We start from the raw sequence: 20280 nt of genomic DNA, 5'->3' as shown, positions 1-20280 counted from the left end.
GTAAAAATCAACTTTTTCTAAGCAATTATATAAGGTTTATGCATCAATAATCTATAGATATGATATATGTATAAGATATATGTATATGATATATATATATATATATATATATATATATATATATAATATATATGATATGTATTATCTATATGATCATTACAAACTGAAATAATTCAACAAATATCATTGTCAGTGACTACTTACTTACATTATGTGACCATTATTTATTGGCAAATAAAAATATGGAAAATATACTAGATAATAAGAGATGGCATCGGTGTTACCTGAAGACAAGGCTTGGGCAGTCGATGGTGGCACGTCTGAACTGAAAGATGGTCAGTGACTGAATCATCAAACTACTATCCTTCAATAATACCCGAAACCGACATATCGGGGTTGCGTGTTCAATATCTGGGATACTATTTTCTAGGTATTTTGTAGGCCGCTATTCTAAGATGTTAAATTTGACCTTCTTCAAGGTCACTATAGTATTACTTCTGAGTAGCCTCTAAACATCCTTAATACCAAAAATCCTATAAACACACTTCATTTGTCCACTTGTGAAATGAATTTTCCTATTTTGTTACCGGATGAATAGGTATATGAATAAATAACATACTAAGCGATTAAACGTTGTTCATTGCAGGGAGAAAAAGAAAGAAAATGCAGAATGTAGTAGTTTAGCTTACAGAACACTTAGTCAGTTCTAAATTCAATTTATTCAGTACTTTCAGTTTCAGTTGAAAAATTTAATTAATCAAGAAAAAAAATGTTATAAAAAATGGCGTTAACTTAAGATGCTTGACATAGTCAAAGTGATTGAGAGTATTTTTCATCCAAAGTCACAAAAATCAATGTCACCCAAATTAACATGGCATTGTAGATTTTTCAACTTCAAAAATAATAATTTTAAGTAATTTGTGGTCATTATAGATGACCTCTGTCGACCAGAATAAAATTAAAACAGTACACGGCTGTAAGCAGAGCCATGATCGCCCATGACCCAATATCTATTAAATACATTTAGTAATTAATTAGTTTATTAAGGATAGTCGGAATATAAAATATATATATGTGAGAGATTGTAGATGCATAGGAGTATCTGCACTGTTACATATTACTAGCGCCATCATAATGGATCTCCTTGTCTATTATTCAGTATATTATTATTCACTCCAATATAATAATTACTTTCCTTTTTTTATTAGTGACGATGACGCAAATTTAACACCCTCTTATCCGAAGAACTGATTAATAGCAAAAACTTTTATTCGCAGACCGGCAACGCCATCGATCCTGGCCTGTCCTCCCGCACCAGCCCCGTTCGGTTCGACGGCACCTTCTGAACCTCCTTCTCCTGCTCCGGCGTCCGATCGCTTCGTGGCACCGCCGCCCGCAGACGGCGAACCCGAACCGGCCGACTGCTATGCACACGGCGCTTTCCCGAGTCCGGTGGCACCGGCTGCCCAGGAGAGATTCGTACCGCCACCTCCGCTGCCCGCGCCGTCGCCTACGGAGGATAGACCTACTACAGGCAAACAGAGGTAACACCTAAATTCCATCTAACAGGTCAATTGAAAAGTCCCCGGCCTACCATAGTAAAACAGATTTTTTTGGAAAAATTAGTTTTTTTATTCAGCATAATTCCCTTCAAGGGTGACACACTGATTTTAGCGACCCTCCAACTTTTCGATACCATTTTTGTACGATTACTAGTACGATTTGTCTTTTTTCCCAGCGAGCATTCTTTTGAGATCTGATAACAGGAAATAGTCGATGGGGTCCAGATCTGGAGAATAAGGTGGATGAGAAAGCAATTTGAACTTCAATTCATGGATTTTTGCCATCGTTTTCACTGATTTGTGACACGGTGCGTTGTCTTGGTGAAGCTTGTGTCTTTTTTTTTCTTCAAATGCGGCCGTTTTCGGCGATTTCGTGATTCAAGCGATCCAATAACCCTATGTAATAGTCGCTATTGATGGTGCTTCCTTTTTTAAGGTCAAAAATACAGACGCCATAATCTTGCCAGCCGACTGTTGCGATTTCCCACGCTTTGGAGCGGGTTCATCGTGTGCAGTCCACTCGGATGACTGTCAATTGGACTTCAGAGTGAAGTAATGGAGCCATATTTCATTCATTGCCATATATCGACGCAAAAACTCGTGTTTATTACGCTCCTCTTTAAACACTCATCAAAAAACTCATCGTTGCTTTTGGTCAAAAGTGAGCTCGCGCTGCACCCACTGTGCTTTCTCATACTCAAATATTCGTGGATGATATGATGTACACGTTCAATTGATATCTTTAGAGTGTCTGATATTTTATTCAATGTCAATTTACGGTCATTGAAAATCATTTTGTGAATTTTTTAAATGTTTTTATCGGTGGCAACCTCTTTTGGGCGTCCATTGCGTTCACTGTCTTCGGTGCACATTTTTACCACGTCTAAACTTACCGGAAACTCGGTATCAAGCCAAGTTTTTGCTTGAACTGTATTTTTTCCTTTCTAAAAGCAATATTTTATCAACAAGCGAATTTCCTTTTTATCCATTTTTTCACAATAACAAAAGTTGCTTCACTCAAAATGCTGTAATCACAAACTAATGATCCGACAGTTGTCAAATTTATACACGCATCTTTTGAGGGTTAGGGCTAACTAGAAAAAATATGGATTTAATTCTAATAGCGCCATCTATGTGTCAGGCCGGAGACTTTTCAATTCACCTGTTACGACCTGAAATTTTATTAACGTAAAAGAATTATATTACATGATGTTTGGTTATTTAATAATTCTTAAGCCGTTGTGCTTGTGCCATTCATAATTTTGCAAAGAGTGATATACAAATAGTATTTTGAATTGGGTAAGCTAATGTGAGCATACATAATTTGCGATGTCGACCATATGTCCGATTGCCCTTCGGCTTTAGACTGGACTTTCAAATCAACACTTGGCTTCCCCAATGTCACGACAATCCTCGGGCAAGTACAATACTCTGGCGCCACTCAACGCTCCTCAGAGATCCACACGGTTCTTTTCCTGATGTTGAATGAACTGAAGTTGCGGCCCTCGTTCCTGTCGTAGTTTTCCGGGACCTGATGTTTGCCTCCTCATGTAGGATCGCATATATCACATGTCCCTTATCTCACCCCCTCGACTTCTTCAGACCATTGTTAGTTCATACTACTGTTTTAGTTGCCACTATACTTAGTTACCCCTATTAATTCAACCCCGTTTGATTTTGTTCAGTCGCACTGAAGGCAGAACCGTCTCTGACCTGCGGTACCAGGGACTTAGACGTGGTATGCGTTGTATTAGGTTATTCCGCCCTTGGTCGGTCGTCAGAGCCTCCTTGCCAGAGTCAATAAGTGACATAACTCCACGCAGGGTGCACCGCGTGCAGGTGTGGTTACCTTTTGACTTCTCCGTTGTAGGAAGAACTCAAAGCACCCCAATGTGAGCATATAGAGAAATGCAGCTTCAGCGGATTCGGCATTCATTCGAAATCGATCGACCAACTAACGACTATTTGGCGTTATTTATTTACAAAATGAATTAATGTTGCCAACACTGCTCACACGTTGCAGTGTTTCATTGTCAAGTTATTTTGATATCACTGTATTTCTCTTTAGCTTCTTCTGTTACTACCTCTGTACATTTTTCAATGCATACCCTTAATGCTTTTGCCATATATGCAAAGCAATTAGTATTCATTCTTGTCCCATACATTCTAACCAAATACTTAAGTATATTCTGAAAAATTGCACAAATATCTGCTCTATCCTCTATTAATTATATACATACTCTTAGTTCTTGCTATTCTCATTACTATTACTCTATCTTGATAATTGTGAGCCTTGGATGGCATATCCAGAAAACTTCAGTTAGTCTGTCACTGTCATTTTCTGAGTCATTGTTCAAGTCTACAGTCAAGAATAAACTGTTAATTTCAAATCAATCTGATACTTGTTCACGATTCTATCTGATTCTGTGTCTCATAGAATTCTCATAGAAACCGAACCGAATACAATTACATACAATTAAATATTTCATTTATATTTACTGAGTAACAATTTGAATAAACATTCAATTTTGAAATTGTTTTGCAAGCCATTCTTGAAGTACAGCCTTTGCCAATGCCGTTCTTGTGATTTTTTCCTCCAGTGTGCTATTGGAGTATGGTGCATTGTCCAAAACAATAACTGATTCTTCTTTAAGAGCTGATTTTCAAACCAGAGCAAAAACATATGGTTCGGTTCTCCTTAGACATATAGGAAAACACTCTGCTCAAGGAGTAAAGCCATTCCTGGTTCTAACACGACCAACAATATATGCGTAATGAATTATTAATAGAATACTATGACTAACAAAATCTAATCAAATATTGTTGTAACTTTAACCTTTTTCCATCAACTTTTGTTATCATTACACTCCTTTTATTAGCGTTTTGCCAAGAGTAGCCTAATGTTCCATTTTAAAATATCTATGTCTATACATAAATTGAAATAAGAATAAGATAAATAAGTAATAATATATAATAAGAAAAATAAGAATTGAAATCCTCCTTAATTTTATTATATATTTTTAAAATTTGTATTATTTTAAAGAAATGCCTGGAGGTTTTGCTAGACTTCTTCGTGGGTTATCTTTACGCCATTTAAATCTTATATTTCCTAACAGTGTATGAAATTATATTCCTCAAACAGCTACTTAGAAATAAGTTTTCTATGGATACTTTCTAGAGTAACAGTTAACAGTGAAATAATTGTATTAGATTATGTTTATATTGAATATATTTTTGAGAAATTTTAGTCCTAATTTTCTCTGCAGTTGCAACACACTAAATACTGTGGTAATATAAATAGTGGTAATAAGAGGCTTCCATTATCTCTTTCCTGTTCGATGTTATTGACTAGAGACGTAATATGTTTGTGACTATTTTTTGATATTTTCGGAGTAATAATAAGCAGCGGTTTGAAATGTATAAAAACAAGCAAAGCGCCAAAAACAACGTTTGCGCCTTTATAACTTTACTAACAAGAATAAAATGACAAGGAATATATTGCCTGATATTAAAACGAATTTACAAACTACAATATGTAATAAATTTATACATCTTGATGACGGGAGTTCATAGCTATTTTGGATAGACTATATATAATCGCAGGGTATCCGAACTGTTGCATAAGTTATAATATGTGAAAGGATTTTAAATAAAAAAAATTTACTTTAAAAAAACTGTTTTATTTTACGGAAAACGAGGCGACTTGTTAAACGGCGATGTAAAACGACATGAGGGTTATTATCTATTAGAAAACAGACCAACCTGTGTCATTCCATCAACTTTCAGGTAGTTTAAAACCAGATGGTCGCTATAGGGCCCTAACGAGGCATTACATAATATATATGCGACCTAAAGCTTTTCTGAAGGGCTTCGCTCTACATAGTTCTCTGTTTATCTTGTACCAACATGTGTATATTACTTTCAATTATTCAATGTTAACTAGAAATATCTAGTGTTATAAAATATTAAGTTATTATTATCTGTTATTAACACATTTTTTTTTTTGGAATGATACACATTCGCGAGAACATTTCACACCATCTCCAGTTTCGTTTCAAATCATCCGGTATATTTAGGTCAAACGCGTTGTTTACTCCATTGAAGCGAACATTATGTTTATTGATCACACTTCATTTCTTATCTTTCTTTTTGTCGCGCTTCTTGCGGCTTCCATTTCAGAAGCCATTTCTCAGAAAATAAAGCGGGAATAACGTTTTAGGGCTCGTCAGAAAAAAAATACCCGCTCTTCTAAATTGCCTTTTGTGCTAAACGGATACACCAGAAAAGATAGGGAGTATTGTAAATGCATAGTACCAACTATTATTTACAAGAAGCCGATAATAGTTGGTTTAGAGTCTTGCTGATGGCTTCATTGTCTCGGGAAGGACGTAATTATACTTTCAAAGGAATTTTTTCAATATTTAGTAAAATTCTGTTAAAAATAAAATAGTTTTAATACATATTTGCATTAAGATGTGTAGTGTTATTTATTGTTTACATTTATACAGAAACTTGTTAGTTTACTACTTGTTTACAGAAATAGTTAATAGTGATAACATAAATAATATGTTGGCAAAGCTGATATATCTTTTTATTATTTATTACAACAATATAGCAAATTAATACTAATAAGATATTTGTTTTATACTAATTTGTTACAATTTAAAATTACAAAGTACTTAAAGGACTTAACATCTATATCACTGTTTTTGTACCATTTATAAGTAAAACTCACTGAATAAGTAACTTCCCTGAATTAGATTAAATAGCTCTGATATCTTTAATCTTCTCACTAAATCAACATTTTCTGGGAGCGAGAGAATCTCAACATTGATGTGCCGATGAGGCCTCTGTTCAAGTCTTGAAATATTTATATGATATTTCTATTATTTTAACTAGTACAGCCCCAGTTTCTCATCTATTACATGAATGATTATTGAATGAATTATAGACCCTCTTTTGAACTTGGAAAAATATAATTCTCTTATAAGTATCCTGGAGCAAACATAAAGCCTTGAGATAGAACTGGCCAAATGTCCTTAAACTAGTCTTCATTACAATAGTTTTTCAAGAAATTGAATTTCGAATTTGTACAAGCTACTAATTTTTAAATTAGTAAAAATAATAATTGAAAGTATAAGACGCAATTCCATGGCAAAATTGTTAATAAATAACAGGGTTACTGTACGTAAGAAAAAAACTAATTTACTTTTAAAGACTTTATTTAAACAATTAAATTTAATATTACAGACTTGAAATAAATTAAAAATGCGGAATGAAAATACTTAAATTGCAGATACAAAATAACAAAATTATACACGTTACTATACACGTTAAGTGGTTTTTACGGATAATCTAACAGCTATAATATAATCCAATAACCCTGAGTTTGATAGAGATTGATTACTATGACATTTAGTTGAACGGAAACTCTACTTTAATACAAGTACAAGTGATGATACACAGTACGCTCCCTTGTATATAGGCACTGTAATGATAATCTACTATTGTGTGCTTAATAGGAAACTGATTACCTTGATTTTGTATGAGAATATAAGTAGCTATAGCTGTATGAATGGTAATTCTGAGTTGGTACGATTAATTAATATGCTGATTAATATACAGATTAATATGCTGATAAAAATACTGCATCGAGAATGGCATAAGAATACCTTGACGTTTTGACGGGTACATCGTAGTTTATTCCTGCATTTCTGGTGTTATATTCAAGTTCTATCCACGCATCTGCACTCCCATTCTCCAATCTCATTCCTTAATAAGAGCGAAATCTTGAGTGCTTTTTCACTTGTCATGTGTTACATCTTCCTCCTTAATTTTATTTATATGTTTTTAGAAACTGTATTATTTTAAAGAAATGCCTAGAAGTTTTGCTAGACTTCTTAGTGGGTTATCTTTGCGATATTTAAATCTTATATTTTCAGTACAGAACAGTGTGTGAACTTACATCCCTCAAAGAGCTAGTTATGGATAAGTTTTCTATGAATACCTTTTAGAGTAACAGTTAACAGTGAAATAATTGTATAAAATTACGCTCCCTTGTAGATAGGCGTTGTAGTGAGAATCTACTATTGTGCGCTTAATATGAAACTGATTTCCTTGATTCTGTATGATTAGCGATTCTGTTGTTACGATTAATTGAAACGTATAAGAATCTAGCGTTATAATGTGCATATCAGATTAATATGCTGATAGAAATACTGTAAAAATACCAACTGAGTCGGACAATCTGCCTCCCACAGTCAAATATGAAGTAGGTTCCGTTATGACTCGGGCGACAATATCGTGGTATTCAGCTTGTTCTTTCATTCACATCATGGGTCGGATTACTGCGTGTGAATTTCCCGACAATGATGATGTTCATAATATAACTAGCACATTGCTGCCAAACATTAGTAGGACAATACATAGGAGCATTAGAATATAATCTAACATTTTTCCTGGCCAGCACAGTCGCCAGACCTCAACATAACTGAAGCGTTAGGGCGAATTTGGGAGCAGTGAATGAGAAGTTTCTATCTCCAACACCATTGAAGCAAATGGCGAATGTTTTGGCACAAAAATGAGATAACATTCCATTGAAACTATTCAAACATTCTGCAAATTTATTTCGAGAATAATTGCAGCTATTTTAAAAACAAATGGTGACCCAACACCTTATTAATAAATAAATTGTGTAGATGTGAAATACTCATATTATTTTGTCCATTCGATATAAATATTTAGAAATATAATGTTACAACGATAAATATTACGAGAATTAAGCGACAAAAAAGAAGGAAATTTAACAATAGATTAGTAAATATGGTTGCGTTATAATATAATGGAATATGCGAAACAAGGATAATTGATATATACTATACTAGCGACCCGCCCCGGCTTCGCACGGGTACAATGCTGATACTAAATTAAATACACTACAGAAAAAATATGAACGTTGTATATAAAAACATAGCGGCCCGCTCCGACTTTGCACGGGCATAAAATATATATGCCTATGTCACTCAATGAAAACATGATTAAAATCGATCCAGTATTTTTGGTTCATTCATTACTGCCCTTGGCCTGCACGCATTAAATTTGGAGTAAAACAATTCCTCTTCCCCTATACTTACTATGAAGATTTCCTGCTATCTTTGGAATATCTAAATTCATACAATTTTTATTACATTACACATTTTTAAACGCAAATTTTAAATTTGTAATATCTCCGAAAATATTTGTTTAATTTACATGCTGTAAGGAACCATATTGATCTATATTAATTGCACACTGTATTTAAGGTACTTAATTCGATAAGGATTAATGCCGTATTGCTTAAAATAGCTTCGTAAATAAGCCATTTTCTCACGTAAAAAGTAAACAATAAAAATGGTTAATGTGGGTTATCCCTAAAAGATAAACATATACCATCGCGGACTTTTTTGTAGACCTTTTTATGGTGTACAATACTGTAGTACATTAATTTGATCTAACTCATAGGGTTAGGCAGCGTTTTTTGCTAATTGCTAAATAAGCCTAAAAAATAGGTTAATTTACGACATCACGTTAGAAACCTCTAAAATTAGCAATGTTGCCTTAGTATATTATGCATGTATTATACATATAAACCTTCCTCTTGAATCACTCTATCTATTGAAAAAAACCGCATCAAAATCCGTTGCGTAGTTTTAAAGATTTAAGCGCACATAGGGATATAGGGACAGAAAAGGCGACTTTGTTTTTTACTATGTAGTGATTGTGGACATCTGAGATCAATCATCCACTTCGATGTATAAATGCTTAATATGCACTACGCGAACACAGGCCCACTAAGTCTTAATTGCTTGAATCTAAGCTGGAAAATGATAATTATGCTTACTTTGTCATGATATCACTTAAGCCGTATTATTCTAGTTGGATTAATACCAAATAGACATTCATAGCAACAATGACAATTATATTAAAGCAAATATTTCTTTCTTTTTTCGGAGAAAATGGGGACACCTGGAGGCGTGAAATTTGACACTGTTATAGCTTATATGGTGGAAGAATTTTTAGGCCTAATATTTTTTAGTAATATACGCTACAAATGAATATATGCCAATAAAATAAAACACGTCCATATCAAGCAACCTGTGTCAGCCAAGATTGTTGACACAAATTATATAAACAAACTCAGCGGATAGCTCTGTGGTCCAAGAGCTTAGCTCCCCGACAGTAGAGTGTTAGGATCAGATCTCGCCAGGGCTATTTTTAAAAAAAATTTAAAATAAAATAAAGCATAGTGTTCATTAAAATAAAGCGAGTCTATATTTCCATATTGTTAGAATTATTAGAGTTATGGAAATTTTTGATAAAAAACGTTTAAGAATAGAATGACCACGTAAAGTTATGTTTTACTTTTTTTGCGCAGAAAACAAACTAATGTGCACGCTTTATCGGACGGTATATACAGCTGCGATAGAGAAACTCGACATATGTAAAATTTTCATGCCAGCATATATTAAAAAAATTCGAGAAGGATTATACAAGATATTTAGATTTTCGACATCAATTATTGATTTAATTGTTTAGGGAGTATTATTAATTGATATGGATAGAGATTTAGTATATCATTATAGTAGAGGTAATATTAAAGATTGATAAGATTTTTCTGTAAATTTTAGTGGAATTAACTTCTAGTTAACTTAAATGTCATTAGTCAGGACATTTTTAAAAAAGCACTAATGGAATATTGAAGTTAATAAATACTTTAATTTGTGCATCATGAGTTAAAATGAAATTTGCATAGAATATTAGCAGTTATAAAATCGTTTCATAGAATTTTAATTGTCCCACACGGGACATAAGACAATTTTATTTACAATTTCTGTAAAGAAGTGATTCTGTTAATCAGCCTTGCGTATTTATTGTTTTGTAACATATATTTCAGGTGACTAATATGGATAAAAGATAAGAACCCTATAAATACGTAAAAGAACTTATGAAAATATGCAGGTTTTAATGGTACTAACTACATAATTTGTATAGATGGGGCACATATGAAATACGAAATAGAAAAATTACGAATTATTGGCAGGACATTTGTAAACATTACTAAAAGGCATTAATATATATTAAGGTGTATAATGATTATGTAACTAATGTAACTAATGATTATGTTACATAATAAATATGTAACTATATGACATTTTATTTTTGAACCTTGCATCAATTATTTTGATTATGTACTTTATGGGCCTAATTTTGGAAAATGATTAGTTAATTTAATCATTGTAAATACACTCCTTTAATATACTTTTCTAAATTGTAAGAAATAAAATACCGCATTGTGTTCATCATTGTTTTAATATACATGCTTAGTTAAATTTCAAAAATGTTTTGTTCATATAATCTCTGTTTTAATATACAAACATAATTTTCCTTTTATTATTCCATTCCATTCCATACTTATGTTTATAACAAAAAAGTGAAGAAAGATTTTATATATTTATGCTCTGAAGTTGTTGAAATTATGAAAATAATCTTACTTATGATACTTTGTTATAATGTTTAGTGGTATAGTAAATATCCTTTTACTCTATGAGAAAAACATGATTAATTTAAGGCATTGTGTTTATATATAATAGTTTTATATAACAGGTGGGGCAAAAGTGTGGCTACCATGTGACATTTAGCTCAGTTTCGCTTTTACCATTGTGTTGTGTAAACGTCCAAATTTTATTATGGATAAATATACGCAACAAGAACGAGCAGAAATAGTAACAATATTTATAAAAAATAATCGTTGCATTATTGCCACTTAGCGGAAATTGCGTCAAAAATATCCTAATCGTCCAGTGTCTCACAAAACCACAATTTATCGTTTACACGAGAATTTTCGACAGTACGGTAAGACAACAGACAGGTCTCGTTGTGAAAGACAACGAACGTCTCGTAACCCTGAAAACGTGGCTTTGGTGCATGATAGTGTTGCAGAGTCTCCAGAAAGATCAATTCGGAGACGTGCTTCCCAGCTACACATTTCTGCACGCAGTTTAAGGCGAATTTTGAAAACTGATTTGAAAATGTTCCCGTACAAAATTCAGTTAGTCCAAAAATTGCTACCGAGAGATCCTGATCAACGAGTTGAGTACAGTAATGCAATCAAAAGTCTGGTGAAATTGAAAATTTTTCGCCTACATTGATAATGAGCGATGAATCCTAGTTTCTTCTCAGTGGTCACATCAATAAATAGAACAGTTGGCTTTGGTATTCATGCTGGAAACATCATTTGTCTTTTTTTTTTTGAAAATGACCAAGGTGTTGTTACTGCTGAATGGTACCAAGACATGATGCGAAATTTTCTTGTGCCTGAAATGGAAAAGCAAAGACCAGAGGACATATAGTTTCAGCAAGATTAGGCCACAGCACACACAGCTCGATCAACAATTCAATTATTGAATGACGTTTCTCCACAGAGGCTAATTTCGCGAAGTGGCGATTTAGCATGGCCCAGCCAGATCTCCGGATTTAACAGCACCAGCCTTTTTCTTATGAGTTTTTTTCAAATCAAAAGTTTATGTGAATAAGCCCTAACGATTCAACATCTTAAAGACAATATTCGTCACGAAATTGAAGAAATTCGCCCTCGGATGTTGCAGGATGTCATGAAAAATGCATTTAAAATAGCCCTAAATTGCATATCGAACCGTGGTCACCATTATAATTTATATATTATAACGAAAAAAAAATGTAGTGACCAAATAAACGTTTTATGAAAATCAAACTTGTTGTACGATACGTCAAATAAAACTGTAATTCCACTTTTTTCCCATACTGTAACATACCAACAAAATAAACCGAGGGCAATATAAAATTGTGTCTACTATGATTGATTTTTATTATTTTTAGATGGTTACATAGTCAGTCAGACATTCAGTCTCCTTTAATTGCCTAACGTAAACATTTTAATTGAAACATAAATAACACACATTAAAAATGTTTTGTTTACATTTTAATACTAACTTAACAGTTTAAGTTCTCGGCCAATATAACGAAACTACAAACTTTAAACCTAAACTCTTAATAAGCCCACTATCCAAGCGAGCAAAACGCAACGATCCCAAAGTTTTTAACGATTACGGCAACAGACAATATTATCCCAGATGAACACTTCAATTTTAATCAAGACAATTTTTAGTTCATTAATTCACAAAGGATTAATTCAATCTATTCTAAGGAAACTTTCTCAGTGTCCACACAAGATTATGAAATTAATATTAGCTATTCTTAATTTTTGGGATACAACTTTCTTATTAAAGGTTAAAAAACATACTAACCATATATAATATTAATACTGATTACTGATTGTAGGTTTGGTCTGGTTTGTTTATTTGTTTTACTCTCATTAAATATTTCAAAAACATTGCTGGCAAGAAATGCAAAATATTTTTGCATTTGATATGATATCAATAGCAAGCAATAAATATTTTGTGTATATAGCCATGCACCCTCGTATACAGCAAATGTTTAATATAATATAATCAGACGACATCACTGCACTGATGTAAAGCATATATATGCAAGGGTAATAAATCTTAGAGCAACTGTCTGGAAACTTTTCTGGAATTATTTCTATATAAATTTTTCTGTGCATCATATATTCAATCAAACATCGTGAATTTTTTTTGTATTTTAATGGATATTTTATATGTCCGCCCAATCAATCAATACATTTACTTCAGCTTCAGACAACACAGCAACATCTGTGATCTGTGTTTACTAATTAGTCTGCTAATTATGTATATGTATACTTGTTTGAATAATGTTAATATCACGAGGCCATGTCTTGCTTACTTAACTTCAATTCACCATCTTTTGAATTGATTTTGAGTAGTAAGTTTATAAGTTGATTAGATAGTTTGGATGCTGGTTTAGTGTATGATGCCATTGATATATAAAAATATTCCCAGGCCCAATAAACTGATCATGGAATAAAATAGGCACAATATTTTAGATCTATTAATTTGATATACCATGTTGTTCAGAAAGTTATTTTGTTCTAATAGAGAGCTAGATGAATTTCGTATCACCTACAATTTTAATCGCGCCTGTCAATATTAATCAATCTTCCAACTCCATCAGCACAGTACAATTGGAGGACAGGTGGTACGCCAGTATAGATCAACCTCTTACAATATGGATAAAGTACTGGCATTACTTCAGTTGTTATCAAACTAGCTCTGTACATTCTAAATACACGCTTATTAATTTTAATCCACTGTTGAACGTGACTTGGGCATATCAACATGACTATATCATACGTAGGATGAGGAAGATCGGATATACTGTTTCTCCTCAGCATTGTAATAAATACTATAAAACGACACAATTGTCATTACCATCAAATTTGTCAATTTAAAAGGTTCAAACTAAGTTCTCGAATCACACTAAAATTTATGGATTTGTGTAAACCTAGAAGGAATCGCAGATCAAAATAAATTATCGTGAAGTTACATTAATTCACTTTAACCAATTTTTCAAAATTACACAATGTGTTTAAAAAGGAGAAAAACATTTCAAGTTTAAGTTTTAAACAGCACATCAGCTAGATAATAGGTCCGCCAGGAATACCATCTATTAAAAATAGTAGTGAAAAGTGATTTTCCTGCAAAGTTACCAATTCTTTCGATTTTTCAGTTGTTCTTTTTCAACCATTCAACCATTTCAACAAAACCATTCAAATTGATCAAGCCGTTTAACAACGCTAACGAGTAACTAATTTTTATATTAAGATAAAAAAAAACTCGAAATTAAGTGTTTTTCTAATATATATTTTTGATAAGTTATAATAAAATTATAAAAAATATTATTACGAGAGTGTGTCAGAGGGGGCTAGATCTGATAAATATGCCTTGTATTACAATAATAATGATACTTTCTCGAATATTGATACCTCTAAACCTCAACATGCTTTATGGCCGAAGTACGAGAGCGGTTTATTTTTCAGTGATTTTTTTACAACTTCCCGCGTAAGTATCTTTAACTTTTTTGTTCAATTGTTTTATTTAGATTAGAATTTTTTTGTACGTCAAAGTCAAACTGATCAAAAACTCAGAGTTGATGCGGCAACACTACGACTTTTTGACGTCACAAATTTCCATGACGCATATATAAAAAAATTTGAATAGACTATATCTAACAAGTCTATTATTTGGTAAAAATAAAAAAAATGGAAAGACACTAAATGTCTTAAGTTAAAAGAAGATTCATTCAAAAAATAAAACGAAAAAAATCTTTGATTCAAAAAGTCACCGAGTTAATTTCGTTTTTTGATTAAGATTATGACGGTATCTGCAGGTATCACATAAAACCATCTTAACCATATCTAAATTAACATAAATTTATTCTTGTTCCATTAAAGAATGCGATTCCCATTGTGCAAATAACTTTTTTAAACTCAAAATATTAATGACTCTTAATAATGTCATCTTAGGACTACTATATTTCTCTTAGTAATCGATTAATCGCAATCTCTTATCAAAAACTCAGAGTTGATGCGGCAACATTACGACTTTTTGACGTCACAAATTTCCATGACGCATATATAAGAAAAATTTGAATAGACTATATCTCGCAAATCTATTATTTGGTAAAAAAAAATGGAAAGACACTAAATGTATTAGTTTAAAAGAAGATTATTTCAAAAAATAAAACGAAAAAAATCTTTCATTCAAAAAGTCACTGAGTTAATTTCGTTTTTTTGATTTAAGATTATGACGGTATCTGCAGGTATCACATAAAACCATCTTAACCATATCTAAATTAACATAAATTTATTCTTGTTCCATTAAAGAATGCGATTCCCATTGTGCAAATAACTTTTTTAAACTCAAAATATTAATGACTCTTAATAATGTGATCTTAGGGCTACTATATTTCTCTTAGTAATCGATTAATCGCAATCTCTCATTGAGAAAAAAAAGTAATACATGTAAAAATACAGTGTTATATATGGATATTCAACATTGAAACATAAAAAAACAAAAAAATTAAACCAACATCGCAAAAAATGACCTATCCCGATAGATTGCCGTTATAGTTTTACACTTTGCTCCAATTATGTACTCTCCACGTTATAATTTTTATGGGCCATTGATGAAATTAACGCTGCTCTAACTGGCAGTTAATTTCTCCGTAAAGAGACTGGAACCGTTCGATTTTAAACCATAGATTTTCGAAAGGTCGCTGATGTATGCGGACTCTACATTTCAGGTCAGCTCACTCAGCAAACACTAACGCATTTAAATCGGATAAATTTCTCTAAATACCCCCATTAGCCGGGATCCAGTGCAGTTCAAACATATCATTACTTCTCTTGATTAATATGTTCTCGTCCATTGGAATTAATTAGTTTTCAATACACTATTCGGTATAATTATTTAACTTTAATCGAGGCAAATAAATGATTGAATACTTTATAAAATATCGCCAATATATAGTAAATAGTTTATGTAAAGTTTAAATCATTTTACTGCCGGTTTAATTGGCGCAGTGATCAAGAAGACAGGACGGTCCTCTTACTGTTGCTGTAGTCACGGACTCGAGTCCTGCTGGTTTATGACCGTAAATGTATATTTTTAATTTATATTTGTGTAATTGTGACTGTACGAAAGGCAAAAGTGCAAATTCCAACCAGTAATATGTTCCCAGTCATTTCAGTAACAAGGCTAGATAAGACCGGATGTCTTGTGGTGATTTCTACGTAGGTCAGTCGCTAAGCTTGTTACCGAGGACCGTGGTTCCTTAACACAAGATAAATCCTAATTGGTGAAAAGGAAAATAACACAAAAAACCATTTTTGACTACTGACACTATTTTGATATCAACGTTGCCCTATCCTGCATTGATTAATAATTAATATTAATTAATTAATTAATGATTAATTAATAAATAATTAATGATTAATAATTAAATAATTGATTAATTTTTTAATTAATATCTATGAACGTCAACAATCCCCGTGGGCAATAAGTATTATTGTTTGATTTCCGTTATATAATATGTAACGGAAATGTAACTGTCCTAACATGTATAAGAACACTTCAGTAAGTGATCTGCTGTACAATTTATAATCTAAATCTTATTCTAGATACTATTCTGACTTATTTTAAAGTTTATCCTAACTTATTCTAATGACTCTTCTAACTTATTCTAGAAATTATTAAATTTCACTCTATGTGTCTATTAATCAGTTCTTATGGTAGTTTGCGTTTGAGCATACGCACTTCACTGTCATCGCGCACATTTAACTGTTTAGCGAGTGCATTGGGATGCACTAATAGCCTTTCAGAGTACTTCGCACTATCACTTCGAATCACACTCATTATGGGCTCTATGGAGATATCGCGTTGAATCAGTTTGTTGGACACGTAGTATGGGGCGTCGACGATGACTCGCAACACTCTATTCTGGAACCTCTAGAGGATATCTATGTTAGATTTTCTAGTAGTACCCCACTAGTAGCATTTATTTGACTTGTAAGATATATGACTGAAATTGTCTATACTACCTATACAACTACTATTACAGGGAAGTAAACAAGATATAGTTGGCTAGCCGAGCGTATGTGCCATTCAGTAAAATGAATAGTTGAATTTAGTTTGTTTATGTGTAATGTTTTTATTGTTTATATGTCCATATTTCGTTGAGGAGTAAATTTAGTTAACTATATTATTTATATTATAATTTAATGTTAGGTTGTTTTTTCACATTTTCACCAATAGATATCGCTAATCAAAATATATGCAAAAACACAATAATATTTTTCAGAATAATTTACGAATCACAACATTTTTAAGGTAATTTTAAAATGGATTTATGATTTTTTCAGACATCTCCATTAGCTTTATACAGTTTGTTTAACATGTCCCCCTAAATCACCAGGGATTTGGCGTACAAAATCCTCCTTTTGTATTCTTGCCAGGGGACCTGAGTTTCCGTGTCCGAGGACATTTTAAACTATCATCTCGAATTATCCTTGGCATAATCTCCATCGTGTTTGGATCATACTGTCTTACATAGTGATATATACTGAATATAAATACTACCTTTCAAAAATCTTATAAGTATTGTTAATCAGATTTAAATTAAAATAAATAATACAAACAACTAATTTAGAGGAAAACCATAATTTTTTCTTATATTTTGTAATATTTTTAAAAAAGTGAAATATTTTTTGAAATATCCATTACTACAAATGTAAATTTTGGATTTTCAAGTTATTCTTTCTTTTTGTCTCCTGTTTATTCAGTCATTTCCTGTATTCTCTGAGAACTTTTCAGATATTTACGCTTTTCCATTTGTTTCTAGAATTATTGATACATTTCCTTATCCCCTCACCTGGAGTAAATATATGGCATAATAAACTTCTGAATTAATTTAAAGGACCAGTAGATCGTTTTAAAAGGATCAGTATGAGTAAGTTTTTTATAACAAATTTTATTCTATTAATTTAAAATAGCATATAACAAAAATTAATTAATAATAAGTTACGACATGAATATTGTTAAAGAAATGTTTGATGTAACACGTAACATCATATCTCCTAAAGTTCGACATCCTTCGAAGGCCATACATTATATATTTGCATATAATTATCTTCTATCTGTCTACTTTTTAAATGACCTACCAATTTTGTTTTCGCCTTCGAAAATGAGTATAGAAGTAGAAATGCTGTGCAGAATTTCCTGTGAAACTCGAAGCTGTCTTTAATCAAGCGCTAAACCAAGAAACAACACACACTCACACGCAAGTTTGAGCCTTGTTAGAGTATGTAATTAATACATTCACAATGATTATAAAATTAAAACTATTTAGTTTGGGAACATTATATCGATAACAATTATTTTCAGGTACCATCAGGACAAATACCACTACAATACGCCACATCAATCATCATCAGATCGATACTATCAGTATAAACAAGACCGATACCAGATTTCTTCTGGTACCAGTCCCACACCCGCTAGTGGGTACCATCAACCGGTGAATAACGAAGACCAAAGGTTCAGCGAAGGGCAAAGGTACATACCTCCCAACGTTCACATGCCTGTTGAAAGGTAAGATCAATACTTCTATGTTTGGTACATTTCATGCATTTAAAACAAATAAATATAAGATATTTAAAAAACAATTTGCTGAATATAATATGCTTGAATTTGAATACATTTTTTCTGGTGATTCTACACCTAGTTATTGCAAAATGTCAGTATTATAATCTGAGTTCGATGTTTTACCAGCTTGATAGATTCTTCACAACCAAAATATTTTCGATATCAAAAAAAAAAATTCCTTAGTATATTTTTGGTCGATTTCTGCAATCATACCTTTATTCAAAGCTTAGGAGCTCCTGTTTCGATTGAGGATCATAGTGGCATAGCCAGGGACAAACAAGTTATGTAATAATTAATAGTGATAACCTAAAATTCGAAACAATCACACCAGTTATTCCAAAATAACTAACCAAGGAGATAAGAGTAAATCTGAATCTAATGAAAGCACCGGAATTCGATCTAAATACTAGAGGAATGTTTAAAGAATTCTTTAGAAAAGCTATAATAAAATTTACCATCTACTCCATGCACCTGCAAACTACTTAACAATACTAGAGTCCTATTTGTTTATTTCAACTTTGTGGAAACATTAAAAAAAAGAAACAGAAAAATCTATTGTAGCATTGTCAATTCAAATTCAGAAAAAAGTACTGAACAATAAAATAATCTAACGGACCATAAAATAACGAACATCATTGAAAAATAAATATATTCTGTAATTTTCCTAAATCTTCGATAAAGCTTAACACCTAACAGCTTGATATATAAATTAAGCAATATCAAACAGAAGAATCAAACAAGTAGATAAATATTATGAATTTAAAGAAATATATGTAGTGAGAACATCACTGGTAGGGTTGCGTTCTGGGGTCTAGTATCTATCTGGTACATCACTGGTATTGATATAATTGATATTGACAGCTAACGAAAGGAACAGTAGACTGGACTATGTAATAAGTGTATTCCTATCAACTTTACCAACAACATGAAAATATTGCCAATTATTTTGATATGACGTTGCCAAGTTAAAATGGTTAAAAATGTTGTTTTATGTTGGTTTCTTCGAAGACAATCCAAAAGCTCAATAAATGGAAAGGTTTGCTAGTTCACATGAAGCCAGGTTACATCCATGAAAACCCAGAGGCTCTACAGCTACTATAAATAATAAACTTATGTCGTATATATTAAAAGAACATTTTATATTGTTTGATAATATTAAGTAAAATCAATACGGTTCTAATATAAAATAAAAATCTGAAAAGATAAAAAAACAACTTCCTCAAATATCCATTTTTTTTTTAGATATGTACCTCAACCCCAACCGCAAGAATCTTTCTACGGTTCGTATCAACCAGTATACGAACGCTACGCAAAACCATACAACAGCAGCGACCCCTATATGCGACGAGATCTAACCTACCACTACAGATTGCCGATGCAGTACAATCAGAACCAGTTTCAAAAAATCAGGTGAGATACTTAAACGATTTAAAAAATATCATATTGATCGATATCGATATAAGAATAACATAATACATAAACGTTACTTAAAGTGTTTATTATGATTTTGGTAACTATATTTAAACATTTATATACAGTATACAAAATTCTCATAAAACTTT

At 32.1% G+C, this 20280-nt stretch overlaps 2 protein-coding genes across 2 annotated transcripts in view; both read left to right on the top strand.

Annotated features, from left to right (window-relative positions):
* The window catches only part of LOC143205007 (uncharacterized), a 61398-nt gene extending 41305 nt beyond the window's left edge, over positions 1-20093 (top strand). The window contains exons 6-8 of the mRNA XM_076418372.1: positions 1278-1544; positions 18458-18664; positions 19961-20093. Coding sequence (XP_076274487.1) covers positions 1278-1544; positions 18458-18594 — 404 coding nt within the window. The 3' untranslated portion in view covers positions 18595-18664; positions 19961-20093. The remainder of the gene's footprint in view (positions 1-1277; positions 1545-18457; positions 18665-19960) is intronic.
* rho-5 (rhomboid-5) overlaps positions 18651-20280 on the top strand; it is a 134580-nt gene continuing 132950 nt past the window's right edge. Inside the window, exons 1-3 of the mRNA XM_076417146.1 lie at positions 18651-18664; positions 18944-19003; positions 19961-20128. Coding sequence (XP_076273261.1) covers positions 18651-18664; positions 18944-19003; positions 19961-20128 — 242 coding nt within the window. The remainder of the gene's footprint in view (positions 18665-18943; positions 19004-19960; positions 20129-20280) is intronic.

The sequence above is a fragment of the Rhynchophorus ferrugineus genome, unplaced genomic scaffold, assembly GCF_030347505.1.
Source record: "Rhynchophorus ferrugineus isolate W39M unplaced genomic scaffold, kcgeb_rfMv2 rfM1, whole genome shotgun sequence".
In the NCBI taxonomy this organism is placed as follows: Eukaryota; Metazoa; Arthropoda; class Insecta; order Coleoptera; family Curculionidae; genus Rhynchophorus; species Rhynchophorus ferrugineus.
The sequence above is the reverse complement of the archived record's forward strand: the minus strand, read 5'-3'. Positions and strand labels throughout refer to the sequence as shown.